At 42.9% G+C, this 17,564-nt stretch overlaps 8 protein-coding genes across 8 annotated transcripts; 4 read left to right on the top strand and 4 right to left on the bottom strand.

Moving 5' to 3' along the window:
- Positions 1-293: 293 nt before the first annotated feature.
- Positions 294-1,571, top strand: SAMD00019534_079820 (hypothetical protein; the record flags this gene model as incomplete). Its single annotated transcript, XM_012897022.1, has 1 exon — positions 294-1,571. The coding sequence occupies one exon, from the start codon at positions 294-296 to the stop codon at positions 1,569-1,571; it is 1,278 nt and encodes a 425-aa protein (XP_012752476.1).
- A 237-nt stretch (positions 1,572-1,808) lies between these two features.
- SAMD00019534_079830 (hypothetical protein) lies at positions 1,809-2,690 on the bottom strand (the record flags this gene model as incomplete). Its single annotated transcript, XM_012897023.1, has 1 exon — positions 1,809-2,690. One exon carries the CDS (start codon positions 2,688-2,690, stop codon positions 1,809-1,811), a length of 882 nt encoding a protein of 293 aa, XP_012752477.1.
- A 1,055-nt stretch (positions 2,691-3,745) lies between these two features.
- Positions 3,746-4,177, bottom strand: SAMD00019534_079840 (hypothetical protein; the record flags this gene model as incomplete). Its single annotated transcript, XM_012897024.1, has 3 exons — positions 3,746-3,867; positions 3,967-4,021; positions 4,112-4,177. Coding segments are annotated over 3 exons (243 nt in total), but the record flags the coding sequence as incomplete, so codon positions are not given.
- A 311-nt stretch (positions 4,178-4,488) lies between these two features.
- SAMD00019534_079850 (hypothetical protein) lies at positions 4,489-5,130 on the top strand (the record flags this gene model as incomplete). Its single annotated transcript, XM_012897025.1, has 3 exons — positions 4,489-4,603; positions 4,727-4,743; positions 4,834-5,130. Coding segments are annotated over 3 exons (429 nt in total), but the record flags the coding sequence as incomplete, so codon positions are not given.
- A 101-nt stretch (positions 5,131-5,231) lies between these two features.
- Positions 5,232-7,861, bottom strand: SAMD00019534_079860 (hypothetical protein; the record flags this gene model as incomplete). Its single annotated transcript, XM_012897026.1, has 6 exons — positions 5,232-6,437; positions 6,520-6,902; positions 6,976-7,269; positions 7,345-7,474; positions 7,569-7,657; positions 7,732-7,861. 6 exons carry the CDS (start codon positions 7,859-7,861, stop codon positions 5,232-5,234), a joined length of 2,232 nt encoding a protein of 743 aa, XP_012752480.1.
- A 2,739-nt stretch (positions 7,862-10,600) lies between these two features.
- SAMD00019534_079870 (hypothetical protein) lies at positions 10,601-13,730 on the top strand (the record flags this gene model as incomplete). The annotated part of the gene is made up of 6 exons (XM_012897027.1): positions 10,601-10,952; positions 11,031-11,071; positions 11,163-11,264; positions 11,335-11,380; positions 11,460-11,767; positions 11,844-13,730. 6 exons carry the CDS (start codon positions 10,601-10,603, stop codon positions 13,728-13,730), a joined length of 2,736 nt encoding a protein of 911 aa, XP_012752481.1.
- Positions 13,731-14,815: 1,085 nt separating this feature from the next.
- SAMD00019534_079880 (hypothetical protein) lies at positions 14,816-15,714 on the top strand (the record flags this gene model as incomplete). Its single annotated transcript, XM_012897028.1, has 3 exons — positions 14,816-14,818; positions 15,213-15,467; positions 15,628-15,714. Coding segments are annotated over 3 exons (345 nt in total), but the record flags the coding sequence as incomplete, so codon positions are not given.
- Positions 15,715-16,055: 341 nt separating this feature from the next.
- SAMD00019534_079900 (hypothetical protein) lies at positions 16,056-16,598 on the bottom strand (the record flags this gene model as incomplete). Its single annotated transcript, XM_012897029.1, has 2 exons — positions 16,056-16,327; positions 16,433-16,598. Coding segments are annotated over 2 exons (438 nt in total), but the record flags the coding sequence as incomplete, so codon positions are not given.
- Positions 16,599-17,564: the final 966 nt, after the last annotated feature.

Here is a 17,564-nt window from a genome sequence, read left to right on the forward strand (position 1 = left end):
CTATTGACAAGAGATGTAAACAATACTCAAAGTATAGCATATTATCAATCAAGCTATCAATTGATTGAATCGACCATCCTTGTACTATAATCATTCATATATCCATTCATTCATTCAATCATTCAATCAATCAATCAATATCAATCATACTTTTGTAATATTACTAGATCATGGATACATATACAACTCTATTCATTCGTATTGTTAATAATGTTGTTGTAAGGAAGTATATATTTGGAAAGGTTGTAGAGATACATAGGAAGTTGAAAGGTAGACATATGCTGTCGTGGGCAATGTTGGAGGTCGATGTACGTGGACTGGCCTACCACGGATACTTGGACAAACTGCGTCAACTGCTCACCGACCCCGTACATCTAAACAAGATAATGCGTGATGAATCAATGGCCAGCACTCGATTGCAAGATGAATTAGTGGCTGAGATCGCCACAATGCGCAACCATCTTCATATTGTGCGCTATCTACACCAACATCCAATGAATGATTTGATCTTCAATGGCTACGAGTTGCAGACGTCCGCACGACATGGTCACATAGAGATGTCGCGCTTCCTCTATGAGAACAGACCAGCATCACGCAGCGACAAGATCCTGATGACCTCGTTTAAGAATGCCATCAAGTGCGGCCACCTCGAGATCGTTAGCACCATCCATGGCTGGCAGTTGGCAAACAAAACCGCCGAAGAGGCCTCGTCCAACAAGGACCAATTACGGATCAAGAAGGTCTGGCGAATGCTCACCCTGGGCAAGAAGAGCAAGAATAAGAAGAAAGCCTCGCCAAGCTCAGGCGTTGAGGTGGATGATTGCATGGACATTGCCGCGCGTTATGGACGCCTGGATATTGTAAAGTGGCTTCACGAGAACCGCTCTGATACGGGGTGCACGACGTCGGCCATGGACTGGGCAGCATACTGTGGCCATCTCGAAATTGTCAAGTTCCTCCACGAAAACAGGACAGAGGGCGGCACTGAAAAGTGCTGGTTGGAGGCGGCTGAGAATGGCCACCTCGAGGTGATCAAGTTCCTTCACCACAATCGCACGGAGCCATGCACACCAGAGGTGATGGAGCACGCCGCCATGCAGGGACGGATGGCGGTGGTACAGTGGCTGCACTACAATCGAACGGAAGGCTGCACAAACAAGGCCATTGATCATGCCGCCATGAGTGGACACTTGAATGTCATCAAGTGGTTGTTTGACAATCGCACAGAAGGCTGTTCATACATGGCTTTGGACAACGCCGCGGCATTCGGCCACAAGGACATCGTGGTGTACCTCCACGAAGTCATATCAGCACCCTGTTCCAAACAAGCGATGACCAATGCAGCGATGATCGGTAAGCTGGACATTGTCGAGTATCTACATGATAATAGAACCGAAGGATGTCACCGAGCTGCCATGACATCCGCAGCATTCAATGGCTACTTTGAAGTGGTGAAGTTCCTGCATCATAATCGAACCGAGTGTTCCAACAAAGAGGATGCTATACGTGCAGCTCAATCAAGTGGACACAAAGACATTGCCTACTACTTGCAAATATCAACCAAGAATTAAATCTAATCTTGGTCAATTGTTTGTTTGATCGTTTAATGAAACAACATGGTAAAGGGGGTAGGGGAGGATGGGCGCGGGAGGTAACTGACTGGACCGGACTGGACTGGATTGGTACCATTGTAGGTCGCTAACTGGATGTCATCATTGTCCGCCCAGTGATCAGCGTGGATCACCTACCGTGGGCCACTCAACACAATGCGAGGTGTTGAGATGCTCAATCATTGTACACTATACTTATTAGAATACAGTGATTCCAGCCAAGAGAATGAAAGAAAGTATTGCAACTGTGAACTTGAATAATGTTGAGGAGCCAGTGTTGGTGGTGGCCGATAGACTCGAGTGTTGTGGCACCTGGACATTGGTCTGTGTATATGGTAGCTGCTTCTGGAAGAGGGAGGAGTCTCCCGCGCGACTATTTGGATAGGGTATTGAGAGTAGCCGCAGTGGATAGTCGGTACTGTTTGGAGATCCGACCATTAGGATGCTGGTCAGTGTGGGCTGGCCGCCCGCCAGCAGAGGTGTGTCGCCACCAGGAATGTAAACGTTGGTCGTGTTCGCGGGCTCGTGAACAAAGAAGAGGTAAGGGTTGCTAGGTATTGAGATGTAGTTGGTGTTGGACGATGCTCGCTTGCCTCCGCCAATATAGTTGACGTCAGAGTAGAGTGTGGCGCCGCCCACGACGCTAAAGTCGACGCGTCCAAGCGTGGGCGAACAGTGCAGGAATCGTAGAGAGGTCCGGCGCAGATGGTACTGAGGCGGGGGATTGTCGCCACAGTAAAGGTCCTTGTCCGAGAGGAAGGTGAGCGCTGTTGTATTATATAGTAGTCCGCTGATGATCAATGTGTAGTCAGTGTCGTTCTCCAGTGTGAAGCTGTCTCGTCCATTGTCCACAGACACAAAGCTGCCGGATGCTCTGTCCACAATCTGCACGGCCAACTCGCCAGTTGGCACTGTAATATAATCAGTTGCCGACAAGTATGTGAGTCCAGGCAACTTCATGTGATCACTTCGATTGAACAATACATCAAACATATATTGTTGTTGTTTCTTATTGTTGTTATTGTGTATTATATGTTGTTGTTGTTGATGATGTTCTTGTTGTTGTTGTTTATCTCTCATATCTATAACTGTATTGATTATTCTTATTCTTGCGCTACATGTGTTTGCCAATGAGTCTGGTCTGCTGACAACTGCATTGTTGTCATCTTCGTCTTGTACTCTAACTCCATGGTGGTGATGATGATGATGATGATGGCCGTTACGACCATTTGATGTCTGTACAGAGAATGGTGATGACCAACCAACAAATAATAATAACAATATTAACAATGACGATATATATATTATATAATTATTGTTAAATAATCGCATCTTTATATATTAATATTTATCTTATTCACAATAACATTTGATTGTTTGGATTGATTGATTGATTGATTGATTGATCGATCGATCTATAGACTGTTTGAATATATATATATATATACAAGATATTAATTGTTTGATTGATTGATTGTGATTGATTGATTGAGTGATTGTTGTTGGATTGAAGAGATAGGAGAGTGAGCGCTGAGTGAATGAATGAGGGAATGAAAGAATGAACCGAACACACTCATTTAAATGTACGCATTACACACACATACACACACACAACCACGAACACGACACAATACAGGCAATTAATTAATTGACAGCAATTCCCGTATTTGTGGGTAGAGATCACACCCCACAACCCGTGGGCATGTCCAACGCGTTCAACTTCCTATGTCCTCGGGGCAAGCCTTGTCCTGAGTCTTGGAGTATTGACAACCATTACAATACCATCTGGTCTTTTCTTTCTTTCTTTCTTTGAATAAACACATCACCATGTCTTCTTCCATTCAATTCAACTAATACTATTATTACTATTATTACTATTATTTATCATTTTTTATTGCTTCGAAGCTGATGTACTGCTTGTGTTGGTATCGACTGCTGCTACTATTGTTGTAGTTGTTGTTGTTGTAGTTGTAGTTGTTGGTACCAAGTTTGTGTTGTTTGGTGATGATGTTAATCTATGACTGTGAGTGGAGATGATTGAATGAGGTAAGAGAGGGAGATGTGTAAGCAATTATGTATGCATTGAAACAAGCAATGATCTTTGAGGAGTTAGTAGGTGTTAACACTTACTAAGTGTATCTTGACAATTGTGCCAACTGTGCTGTTTCATTGGCCAGATGACATCCAAGCAACCAATAGTTGGGTGGCTTAATAGCGATGGACCATCGCATGAACACTAAACTATATGCTGCCAGAGCTAGATATGTGAGGTAAGTAGTTGAATGAACTCCTATGTCAGTAACTTCCATCGATCAATCATTGTTGTTGATGTTGTTGTACAACAACATGAGCTTACTTGATGTCATAATGGGATCAATTGTCTCTGGTGGATTCTTCAAGTTCATCATTGACTATATTGACAATCAATCGTTTACGTTTGTTATTAGCAACTACTCTATATCATCATGATGATCATGATCATTAATCATTCATCTACATACAGCTATAGGGATGGTCCAGTTGGCAGCAGCGCCAAGGAATCCAATGAATTTGACCCATCTCTCTCCTGACATTGTATATGTGTATATAAGTGTATTATGTGTATGTCAGTATATAAATATGATTGTGTTTGATTGGTGATGATCACACTTGTGATGCGAAGTTGTTGTTCACTCTAGCACAGAGAACAGACCCACCCTTCCACGATTCGTCATGCATTCTGTTGATTCATTCTGATCCAATCCCAATTTTATTAAATTATTTGCAGGATTACTCTTCTTCTTCTTTCTCTCAAACTTTGTCAACTTCATCATCATATTAACTTAACTTAACTAATACTATTGTATACATACATACATTCATACATACATATAACAGAATGCAATTTGTAAATAAGTTAATGTCAGGGTTCGTTGGCAACCAGGTTGTGTTTAGCAATCAATTCATTCTGGGTCTTTGCGAGAAGTACCCTCGTGTAGCCTTTCTAAATGATAGTATGTGTCTCATCATCATCGAAAACAGCATCTCTAACATTGTAACTATGATACTAACTAACTAACAAACATCATTCATTCACTCATTCATTCATTCATTCAATCAATCACTCAATCAAACAGTTACAAACCTGGCACCTGTATGTCTTCACATCTAATAATGCTTGCGCATTCATCATCGACTTACACAATCAACTCGCAATCATTCACTTAACAATCAATCAATATAGTTGATGAAATGGTCACTCTCAATCGTACCAATTACACAGATCATATCAGGCACTAAGCCACCCGAGAAGATTGACATGTCTCAATCATTGTCTCTATGCTCCACTGGCACCATTTGGACATATTACTCCACATTGATCCAGCCACAGAATGCTGGTACTAGAGCACTGGCCGCATGCAATCTGGCGATGGCCTGTTGCCACGGATACAATGTCTATCGTCGTTATGACTACGATTCAAAGGCCAACAACGCCGAGCCTGGTGCCGCCGATGCTACGGCCACCAAGCCAGCGGCAGCATAAACTCTAAAAGTCGATCATTCATACATACATAACCATCATAGATCATAGGTTTTCGTCTTTATTCGACTACAGTGTTGGTTGGAACCTCGGACAAGGTACTAGAAGTAGATGTTCTGTACCTGCACCTTCTGTTGCTGTTGCTGCTGTTGCTGCTGCGGTTGGCCACCAGGCATCATCGATTGCTGGTATGGTCCCCTGTTGTTGTTGTTGTTCATGCCCATTGGCTGCAGCGGCTGCATTGGTTGCATCATGTTGTTGCCGCTGTTATTCAAGCCCATTGGTTGCATTGGTTGCATTGGCTGCATTGGCTTCATACCCATTGATGAGTTGTTGTTGTTGTTGTTGCCACCCATCATTGGTTGCATTATGCCATTGTTGTTGTTGTTACCACCCATCATTGGCTGCATAGGCTTGATACCCATGCCCATTGGTGAGCTGTTGTTGCTGTTGTTACCACCCATCATAGGCTGCAATGGTTGCATGCCCATTGGCGAGCTGTTGTTGCTGTTGTTGCCTCCCATCATGGGCTGCATCGGTTGCATTGGCTTCATACCCATGCCCATGGGTGAGTTGTTACTGCTGTTGTTGCTGTTCATACCCATTGGCTGCATTGGCTGCATGGATCCCATGCCCTGTCCAGGTGGCCTCATACCCATGCCCATAGGTGAGTTGTTGTTGCTGTTGTTGTTGTTGTTGCCTCCCATCATTGGCTGCATTCCCATGTTATTGCCCATGCCCATTGTTGGCTGCATTGGTTGCACCATGCCTATGTTCATTGGTCTGTTCATTCCATTGTTGTTCATTGGCTGCATTGGTCTCGCTCCCATGTTCATCTGATTCATCTGATTCATCTGATTCATCTGGTTCATTTGATTCATCTGATTCATCTGATTCATTGGCATTATTGGTTGATTGCCCATGCCATTGTTGTTGCCACCACCTCCCATCATCATATTGTTATTGCCACTGTTGTTGTTGTTGCTGATGCTGATGGGGACCAGTGGAGCGGACGATGGAGAGTCGAACAGGCTCGATGACTTTGACATGCCACTGCTCATGTTGAGTGGTTGGTTACTCTGAGCATTCATTGGCGAGAGTGGCTGCAGTGTGCTACCAGCTGCAAATGGATCCAATGGGTCCAGAGATATGTTGGACTTTTGCTGCATTGGTTGTGGCTGCTGCTGCTGCGGCTGATGGACTGGCTGCATTGGTTGGAACTGTTGATGCTGCTGTTGGAATGATGAAGTAGATGGTGCAGCAGGAGGAGGTGGTGTGGTCGTGAAGTCGAATGAGTTGTCCTGTTCCTAAAAGTGATTGATTGTTTGATTGATTGATGGTCCATGTCAGCAACATGTTGTGCACTTGGAGGCAGGGACGGACACTTACGTCAAAGTTGATCAAGGATACATCGTCCATCATCATCTTCTTTGATTGATCGAACTGGTTTGTGGACTTGAACTGTGATCCAATGTTCTGAGACCTGCTGTCATTGTAGCTATTGTTGTTGTTGTTGTTACCATTGTTGTTGCCATTGTTGTAGTCGCGTTGTGGAGGGTTGCTTCCATCATAGTCATCGTCCAGCTCGCTCAAGTACTCCTCCAATCCCTTGACCACTGTTGATGGTGCCTGTGATAGATGTGGCAGATCAATCTGGAACTTCCTTCTCGACGACTCAAAGAAGTTGATGATCTCAGTGGTCTCCCTCATGAACACCTTGTAGATGTCCAACGCCATAGTAGCGTCTCTCTTGGTCATCTGGAAGTACAGCTCTGGTTATTGTACAGTGTGAGTATGTTTGATTGATTGAATGAGCGAATGAACATGCATGCTTGATGTGCTTACCCAATACGTTCAAGACGGCATCATTTAAATTACAGTACAGCTTGAAGCTGTCCTTGAGAAGTAGCTCAAAGGCGTTGATGGTGATGATGTTGTCACAGACCTCCTCGACATGGGTGGCCATCAGCGAGTCAAACTGACGCTGCATCTTTGGGATCCTGTACAGGAGCTGGTCGACCGACAGACCCTTTGACGTATACGACTCCTTCTCAAACTCGCACTTCATCTCCCTGTACGAGAATATCTTCTCCTCCAAGTATGCCGAGTACTTCCTGATGAATACAGATTGTTGATGAGCTATATTGTTGTTTGTTTGAGTTAGTCGGTCAAGGTCACGTGATCGGAGGGGGTACAGGATGAGACGACACATACATTGAGTGGAGGTCATGTCTGTGAACCTGACGAGAGGGAACACTAGACCTCTATGTGACAGATCCTCTAAGAATCGGACATTGCCAGAGTTGAATATCCTGTGGAATACAATGAGTGACTTTAAGACGATCTAAAAGATGGTGCATGCATGCATTGCCGCGTCAGTAACAATGTGATTGAATGAATGATTGAATGAATGCATTGATAATATGTCGATCACATACGATCCAATCAGGTTGTTGTAGTCTTGCCGATAGATGAGTGTAAAGATCACCAATGGGACCTGTTCTCTCATGAGTGTAGATTACCAATCCTGTGAATGGTAAAGTGATCGGTTAGACTTTGATTGATTGCTAGATTGATTGATTATCAACAACAATAACATACTCCTCACATGCTTCTCCTTTGGTACTCTTAACTTGTGTATAGTTCCTTTGATGACTGCCTTCTCAAGTTCATTAAAGTATGATTTGAATATGCTTGCCTGATCCAAGGCTTTACCCCATGCATTGGACATCTTTGTTTGCTGATGTTTGATTGATCTATTGATTGATCGATTGTGATTGAACGAATTAGTTTATTACAGTTATAAATATAGATAGATATTATAATATATATAAATATGTTGTTTGTAGGTTTAATGATGATGATGTTGACGAAGGCAAAAAAGTGATTCAAATGAAACAACCAGCTGGGTTTGTTTTTTCTTGATCATTCAGCCCTACACCACACAATCACGAAGAGACAACGTGTCCCTCTTGGACCCAACCAACCAATCCAGGTGGTCAACTCCAACTAACTGATGACATTGTTATTAGTGCCAAGGCTATTGCAATGAAACATCATAAGTCAGCTGATTGTTCCATCAAGTAAGACAAGACAACTTTGTCTTCAAGGCCATCTGGGTGGGTCTCCTTGGACTCATCAATGAATGTGATTGATATACTTAGTTCAACATCAACATTGTCAATCATTATTATATTAAACACAACATTATAAGCTTACATGTATGCGAATGTTGTTGTATTTGTAGATAATTTAATCAAGAATGAACCTTCGTTGCGTGTGTAGTGACCTTTGATTTTGTTCCTCTTCATTAGTTGGGGATTCTCGTGTCGCTCATTCATTCATTCCCCATACCTAATCAATGAGTCAGAACGAAATGGTTGTACTTGACTCTGACACCCTGGGACTGGGAACTTAAAAGGTAAGTACACCAACATGTTGAATGATTAACTAGCGCCACTTTGTTACTAAAGTAGTAGTCGACCTAAATGGGACGACGGACGGTCTGTCGTCTCGGGAGGACAGTCATCGAACGGTTTGAATCTATGAGTTATGTATGAGTTACATCAATGTAGTTTCAAGAGGAATGAGTGGTATACCTTATGCCAACGAATCATTCATTCATTCACTCACTAACTAACTCACTAATGAGCTCATTCATTCATTCATTCTTCAACAAACAACCAACCAATCAACTAATCAATCAATCAATCAAACTAACTTAACATTCAAACAACAACAAGTCCTTACCGACTCAGTCCCGGGCTGTCTGGACAGGAAGGAAGCATCGCTGACCCATGGGTCACCCGCTATTGCGGGGGCATGCTTTGAACTGCATCCATGCAAGTTCAAGTTCCATCTGTACTTTACTGGACTTGACTTGCTACCACAGCCCCAACAACATCAAGTACTTGACCAACAAACTACCGTCTCTAGGATTTGATTGGATGGTTGGGCATCCAATTCGACCGTCCAAGTCCAGGGTTACATGACCATCGCAAGATGGAGACCTCCTTCGATGACCATCAAACCACCACATCGACTCGACTGATCAGTATCATCAATCATTCATTCATGAATGAATTGTGGTTGTGTGTGAGTGTGATGCCCATCACCAGTGAAGCTGGTAACCCCTTTGCAGATATTTGCCATGGCTGATGATCATGTGACATTGAATGGCAAACGCTCACCGTCTCATTGAGTTGTTGGCGTGATTTTGATTGGGTTCTGTTCACGATGAGGTGATCAGACGGATAAAATCTTACTACCACCCTGCCCATCACCTACACAAATAGACAGACAGTCATTCACTCAAGCATTCCATTGGATGGCAATGTAGTTGTGTGTTTGGTCACTGGTGGTGGCGATGATAAATCGCTGTCGAGGGCCTTGACCCCTTCCAATGGCCTTGAAGAGGCTTGATCCGCGCAAGTCCATTCACACACCGCGTCTGCCTCTCCAGCTGGAGTTGCTTAATTAATCATGTTGGGCATTGGTTGGCGGGATGTCCTGCAACCAAACATGTTGGTGATGTGTGTGTGGTAAGTGTAACTAGGTAGGTAGGGTATGATGAATGCGCGGCGACCCTACCCCTGCCCGTCCGTTTCATTGTTCCATTTCTCATTCTTCCGCCCCCGGCTGTCTGACTGTCTGTCACCTCAAAACACCATGATCATTCAGCTGATTGATTGATGATCAAAAGGAAAGGGCATGTTCATGATGTGTTGTTGCCGCAGAGATGGTGCCCAATCAAGCATATCATATCATAACATATCATAGCAATCAATCAATCAACCTCATAGCAATCTTGTTGTTTTGTTTGTTGTTAAGTTAAAATGATTGAATGATGTAAACTCATTCACAGTCAGTCACATCCACAGTCACATCAACCTCAGAATCAGTCATCCAATCCCTTGCATCCATTCATTCATTCATTCATTCATTCAAGTCAACTCAATCAATCAAATCATTCATACTTCCTTAAACTTGGACATACTCAAACATCCATCCAGTCAACTGTAATCACAACAATAGAAGTAGTCCCTTTGGCAAGACAGCCATCCATTAATCAATCAAGCAGGACAAGGCAACAGAAAGCCTTTCTAAAGAGTAATTTTCAAATGATCAGAATGACTCCMAAGTCACTCTTTTCAACCATCCAACCATCCAACCATCCGATCCAATCAATCCATCCATCCATTCAACCATCAACATTCACTCACTCACGCTCTTTGCTCGACAAGTTCATTCGACAAGTTCGTCCGATTGCCTTTTGTGTCCACACTTTTATTGTTGGTGTGACTCTCCCCCATCACAAGGTTCCAGCGGGCCGACCTGACTTGCCCCTTAATGCATCAGCTGACTGACCAAACCAACCAACCAAACCAACAAACAAACAAACAAACAAACATATAAACAAACAAACAGGATTATCGCGCCTGACTACAGACAGATGGCTCCCACTTCAAACATGGCCTTCAAGATGTCTAGTGATAGAATGAGAAATATCAGCAGTAGCAAGAACATGGGAGGAGGTGGAGGAGGTGTCAGTAACAGTAGTAACTCGGTTACAGACGTGGAGGGGTTTGCCGATGGGTCGACTTCATCATCCTCCTCGTCATCTCCCTCACCATCAGCACCATCTACACCGCATCCAGAGTACAACGAGTCATCACACATGCCTGATGACACTGGCAGTGTATTACTGGAAGATATGGACGATGTCAACTCTTCCAACTTCTCTCCAAACATGCAATCCGATGGTGACAATCCCCAGTATATGATATCATCCAAACAAGAGAAACGCCACACTGCTGATCGAAGTATGTATCGCTCAATCAATAATTCAATCAAACAATCAATTATATTTACATATCCATCCATTCATTAAACATCCACAGAGTATATATTCATTGGAAACATACCTCATAATGTCACAACAGTAAGTCTAGATAGAATTGGCGTCATCAAACCATCATCCTGGAATGATCCCATTCTTACCACCCGCCCTCCCCAATTATCATCAATCACAGGAACAATTCTATCCAATAATTGCCAAGTACAATCCTTTCAGCTTCAGGATCAAGGTCAATGAACTTGGACAATCACTTGGATATGCCTTTGCCGGCTTCAGGGTATGTCCATAACACATCATTCCCCAACCCACCCTATCCATCATACTCATCAAACCCTACTGGCATCTAGACTGAAGAGGAAGCATTATACGCCAAGACATCACTTCATCTTTCAAGTAAGTAATAATATATCAATCAATCAATCAATCAATCATCTCAATCCTAACCCAACTAATCAATCAATCAATGAAACAGAGTGCCTACACAATGAGCTCAAGGTATATTGGGCAATACCAATATCAACTTTGTATGTGACCAATGTTGATACTAAGTTGGACCAACAAGAGTTCTTGGAGACATTCAGTACCTTTGGCGCACTGGACTACAAAGAGTGTGTATTTATAAACAACTATGCATTCATAAAGTTCCAATTCAGGGCTGATGCCGAGAGTGCCCTGAGCAACTTGAACGGCACCTACATTGGTGACCGGCCAGTCAAGATCAAATGGAGCGACTCCTGTGACCAACGATCAAGCATACATATAACATTCAATCCACAAGATGTAAGTAATACCTCATTCATTCATTCATTCATTCATTCAATACATGATCTAACCAACTCCACTTAACCTACCCTAGGCCAAACCTGGACTTCACAAACTGATATTCTCCAAGTGTAAGGAGTTTGGAAAGATCAATCACTATAATATACCAAAGACGCCAATGGGTGACTACCAGGGTTATGGCTTTGTCCACTTCAAAGACTCTCAAAAGGGTGAGGTGGCCACTGAGCAGGCACTAAAGTACTTTAGTGAGAACCTGTTGAATGGTGTCAAGATCAACTGTTCATTCTCCAAGAAGAAAGTGGCAGCCTCCACAAGGAAGCAAACCAAGTCACTTAACAAACACTACAAGGGTGGAGTGTCTCCAGGTGGCGGTGGTGGCGGTGGCGGTGGATCGATGATCAGCAACAACAACAATATTGCCAATACAGCTGCCATGTATAAAGGTGGCCCAATTGGATCATCCAAGAAGTCATCGTCATCATGGGACATTGAGACATTGTCAAACTTCATCATGCATCAAGGACATGGCAGCAATCAATATGTCGCACATTCTGGACAAGGACACTCAATGTCTGGCAACACCAGCACTGGTCAATCACAACCAATGTCACACCCACAACATCCACACCAACAACAACAATATAAATATAGCAACACTGGAAACAAACAATCCAAGAAGTTCCATCAATCACATCAGCATCACAATTCACAACAACAACAACAACATCATCAACAAGCATTGGAACAACAACTACAATCATTGATGATCTCACAACAACACCATCATCACACCTCCCAAGGTCAGTCCGATACTTGGAGAGGACAACAACAACACTCCAACCTTAATCAAGCCCAACAACAACAACTACAACCACAACATCACGTGAACAAACAAAGTGGCCATATATTCAGCGCACTTCAAATGTCCTCAATCCCCAACACAAGCGCCACTCACACAAATAGCAACATCAACAACAGTAGCAGTAACAGCAGCAACAATACACCAGGGTACCGAACCGTCACTCCTCCTCCTCTTCCCCTCTCCTCGACATCGTCCACACCATCCAACTCGCTGGCATCCTCCTCCAACTCCACTGTAAATCAATCCTCGTTCACATCGGATGTGTCTCCGCTTGGCGCTTTGTACAGCCCGCCCGCCAGCTCCCTCGCATCCACCCCCCGCTCACTAACCGGCAGTGGCAGCAGCAGCAGCTACAGCATGTTGCCCATGCCGCTGTCTCCCCCGCTGGAGCCACATTGGACGACGACGTCATCCAGTTACTTCCTAAATTCACAGTCACAATCGTCGCCGCCGCTGCCACTACCACTGCAGCATTCACATGCCGGCCTCCTCCCACCCGTTGAGTATCCATCATCCTCATCCTCATCCTCCACTGTACTTGGCCAGCTTCACAACAACAACCAGCAACAGCAACAGCATCGCCAGTTCCAATCTTCTGGCATCATTGGACAGTCATCGCCATCTTGGACGTCGACATCTGGCCTCAACAAGTCATTGCCTTCTTCATTCATGTTGGATGATGATACATACCAGCTCACTCCTTCGCAACAACAGCAACACCATCATCATCACCAGTTGCAACAACATGTACTTCACAATCACACATTCGACTTTCCACCTCCTCCACCTGTCTGGAGGAGTGGCGCCACTGACAACACTCAGTTCCATCGATCATCTTCCTCCTCCTCCTCCTCCTCCAAGCCACTTGGACACTCACTGGATACAATGAGGTCGGCAAGCATTCCACTTGAAAGCAGCCGACAACAGATACAGTCATCGTCATCAACATCAAACAATGCATCCAATTCAAACTTTATCAACAACCTATTGCTACAACAGTATTTCCAGAATGCTGCAGCATCCCAACAACAACAACAACAGAATGATCAACAACAAGGTGGTGGCGGTGGAGGCCAACAACATCGACAGTTCAATTAATCAACTCTGTTTGTTCTCAAACTCTCCTCTCTTTCCACCCTATATAACTATATACTCTACTCTCACTCCTTCTCCTCTAGGCATTGGACATCATTGTCGACAATGTCAGTGGATCAATCATTCAACAATAATCCATCATTTATTCATCCAATAACAAACATTCAACATTTAATCATTCATTCATTCAATGTATAAATAAACATTCTATATATATATTATATTTATAAATATATACACAATGACGGACGAGCAAAGAGTAGGGAAACTAATTAGTTGTCCGACAAAGGTCATCGCGCGAATCGCCAATTACTTTCAGATCTGAGGGTAACCGCGCGAGTACGATCTAGATCAACAGATGTGCGTGCGTCGCGAATATGTATCCATTCCTGGCGTTTGTTGTTGACAACCAACATTCATTGTATTGTTGTTACGCAACACAACATGTGTGAATGAGATGTAATAATAATAAGATGTAGATTTCCATACACACACACCCATACACGCATTGATTAATGAGATTGTTTACAACACAACCAAGTTTCGAAAATCATTGACTGAATAATAAATCTCTGCAAGTCATCCATCCAAAGGCAGTTGGCACCCATGGGTGATCCTATTCTGTTAACACATCAACACACACACAAACATTTACACACATACACTTAATAACACAACAATTCAATTTTTAGTGTTGGTGTGGGGTGACTGTCATTCATTTTCAGCGGTAACAACATGGGTATGAGTATGGCTTGTGTTTGACTTTATCGAAAAATCAAAATAATCTTATTAATTATAAACAATTTAAATCAAATTAAATTAAAAAAATCCAATCCACTTTAAGGGTCAGTGAATGAGAGTATGGGTAGATGAGCGAGTGTGAGTGTGTGGGGCGGTGGGTTGCTGTTGGACGGGTGGGTTGTTGTCGAAAGCCATCAACACTCTCATGCTACTCTGTCAGGGACTGAGCGAGAGATTCCAATCATTTATCATCATTCATACATACAATCAAATCCACTTATACGTATACTACAACTCTCTTTCTCTGTGTTTCTATAAACCTTTAAACCCACAACAAACAATATAAAATGGTATGTTGACAACGATCTTCCTACATTATATTACAACAAACAACAAACAACAACCAGTGCAACAACAACAACAATTTGACCCATTGGTATTGCCAATACTTTGATGAGAAGTTGGAGAAAGGGAAGAAATAAGGAGATTACAAGCCAAAAGTTAATGACAAAGGACAAGCAATCAAATCAAACGATAACCAACATAATTCTTTCAGATTGATCAAATGATCGAATGATTGAATGTTTGATGATTGATTATTGTCTGTTATTGCACATTCTGAGTTCTCTATCTCCTCTTCTTCTCTCCAATGGACATTGTTGTTTGATTGATTGTTTGTTGAAAGTCATTTCATTTACAAAATATCTAACATAATAATATCTCAACCATTTCTATTTCCCTTAGTCCTCCGGTGTCAAGCTCGCTCAAGACTGTATCGAAATCTTCAACCAGATGAAGTTGGGTCGCAAATTCTCTGCCATCTTCTACAAGATCGGTAACAACAACCAAGAGATCGTTTTGGACAAGACCCTCCCAGCCGGTTCCAGCTTTGCTGAGTTCTTGTCAAACGTCCCAGCATCTGACTGCAGATACGTCATCGTCGATTACGCCTTCACTGAGGRAGGGAGCCAACAAGAACAAGATTACCTTCGTCTCTTGGTAAGTTTAATCATATGAAGTGGAGGGCGGGAAGGAGAAGGAAGAAGATATTTTGATCTTTTTTTTTTTGATCATTTTTGTTTTTCAAACTTCCCTCCCTTCCAATCAATCAATAATCAATCAATTACTAACCTTATTCTCCCTTTTAAACAATATATAGGTGCCCAGACAACGCACCAATCAAGAGCAAGATGCTGTACACCTCCTCCAAGGATGCCATCAAGAAGGCTTTGGTCGGAATCCAGATTGAGATCCAAGGAACCGATATCTCTGAGATCCAAGAGACTGAGTTCTTCGGCAAGGCCACCAGAGTCTAAACACTTCAACGTCCATCGTACTGAGTATTGTTAAAATAGATCCAAGCAAACCAAACACCACCTCCACCTAGGTACTTAATAAACAAAGCATGCTTTGAATTATGTAACAGTAGCAACTAAAGAGTTAATATAACTCTGTATCTCTATCTATATCTCGTTTCCATGGTGATTAAGGGTCACTGTCCATTTGAGAGAATAGTGACGGATTGATTGATTGGTGTTTGATGGATAGATAGATGAAGGCAATTAACAGTGTGGTTAACTTATTTATTTACTTCTTCAACATATTCTTTACAAATGGTTCATAGTTGATGGCACCATCACCAGAGCCAACTGATTGTTTGAGCATCTCCTCGACCTGTTCCTCATTCAAACGCTCACCAAGGTTGGTCAATATATGTCTGAGATCTGAGGCTCCAATCAATCCTTTGCCATCCTTGTCAAACACCTGGAATGCTTCGATCAACTCTTGCTCATCGAAATCGTCGACAACCTTCTTTCCAAGATAGTTAAACAGACCTTCAACTGTCAGTGCTCCATTACCTGTTTGTGAGGGTTGTGTGACAACATTGTGGTCAGCCAATCAATCATGGTGATGTTATGCCAATTGCATTCGGTCGATCAATCAATCAATCAATCAAATCATACCTCCAAACTCTCTTATTATATCGTTGATATCAGTTGCTGATGGGTTTTGTCCAAGCCATCGCAAGGCAGATGCTATCTCTGCTGGCTCCAATCTGCCATCCTTGTTTGAGTCGTGCAGAGTGAATGCTTCTCTAAACTCTGCCTGTGCTTCTTCGTTCAACTTGGACTGATGATAGGTGATTGATTGTTAGGATATTGGGGTATGATTGTGGCCAGGACATGGCATGTCATGTCATTGTAATTACCATTTGACGCGTTTACTTGGTGTTTCTTTTATAATACAAATACACTATAATGAAATAAATAAGATGTAATAGACTACTAATGAATAGTATGATTGTTTGATTGAATATGTGTGTGGTGGTCTCTGATGGGTCTTTTTTTTGATTTGATCACTTTTTTGGGGTCCACAAGATCAACTTTTATGTGAAAAGTGTTGTAGTTGAATGAATGAAAAGAGACACTTCCCATCAAATTCAATGTGACCAACGTCTAAAGATGTATGTCTTTGTGTCAATCAATTAATACCAAGACCAATCATTCGTCAATGTCAATCAGAGTGTGTGTCAAATCAATCAACATTGATGAAGTGATTGGATTGGTATTGGATTGGAGTGTTATCTATATTGATGGCCATCATGTCGATCAATCAATCAATCAATCAATTAATTAAAGTCCAACACACACTACCTTGACAAAGGCTATAAACAATTTAACAACGCTTCCGTTTCATTTATTATGGTATTGGAGGTAGAAGAAGGAGTAGGGAGTAAGGGAGGGAGGGAGGGAGTAGGGGGAGTAGTGGATGATGTTGGTACAACATTGTAATGTAAACAAGGCAGTGGGATGGCATGGTAACGGACATGGCACATGAGTAGTTGGTGTGGAAGTTGAAGTATGGAGTATCCAGTCATGTCTTGGAACACTGGATCAATGAAGCTCGGAGAGGAAGAATCGGACAGTGCCTTGGTAGGTGGTTGTGGCCGGTCCACTGAGGAATACATAGTCGTCCTCAGCACGCCACTCCACATCGATGTTGCCGCCATCCATTTGCACTGTGCACTTTCGTTCGTTCTTGCCACGCAGGACACCGGCCACGACGATGGCGCAGGCGCCTGAGCCGCAGGCCGGC

This window comes from Acytostelium subglobosum, assembly GCF_000787575.1.
Source record: "Acytostelium subglobosum LB1 DNA, scaffold: scaffold16, whole genome shotgun sequence".
Classification (NCBI taxonomy): domain Eukaryota; phylum Evosea; class Eumycetozoa; order Acytosteliales; family Acytosteliaceae; genus Acytostelium; species Acytostelium subglobosum.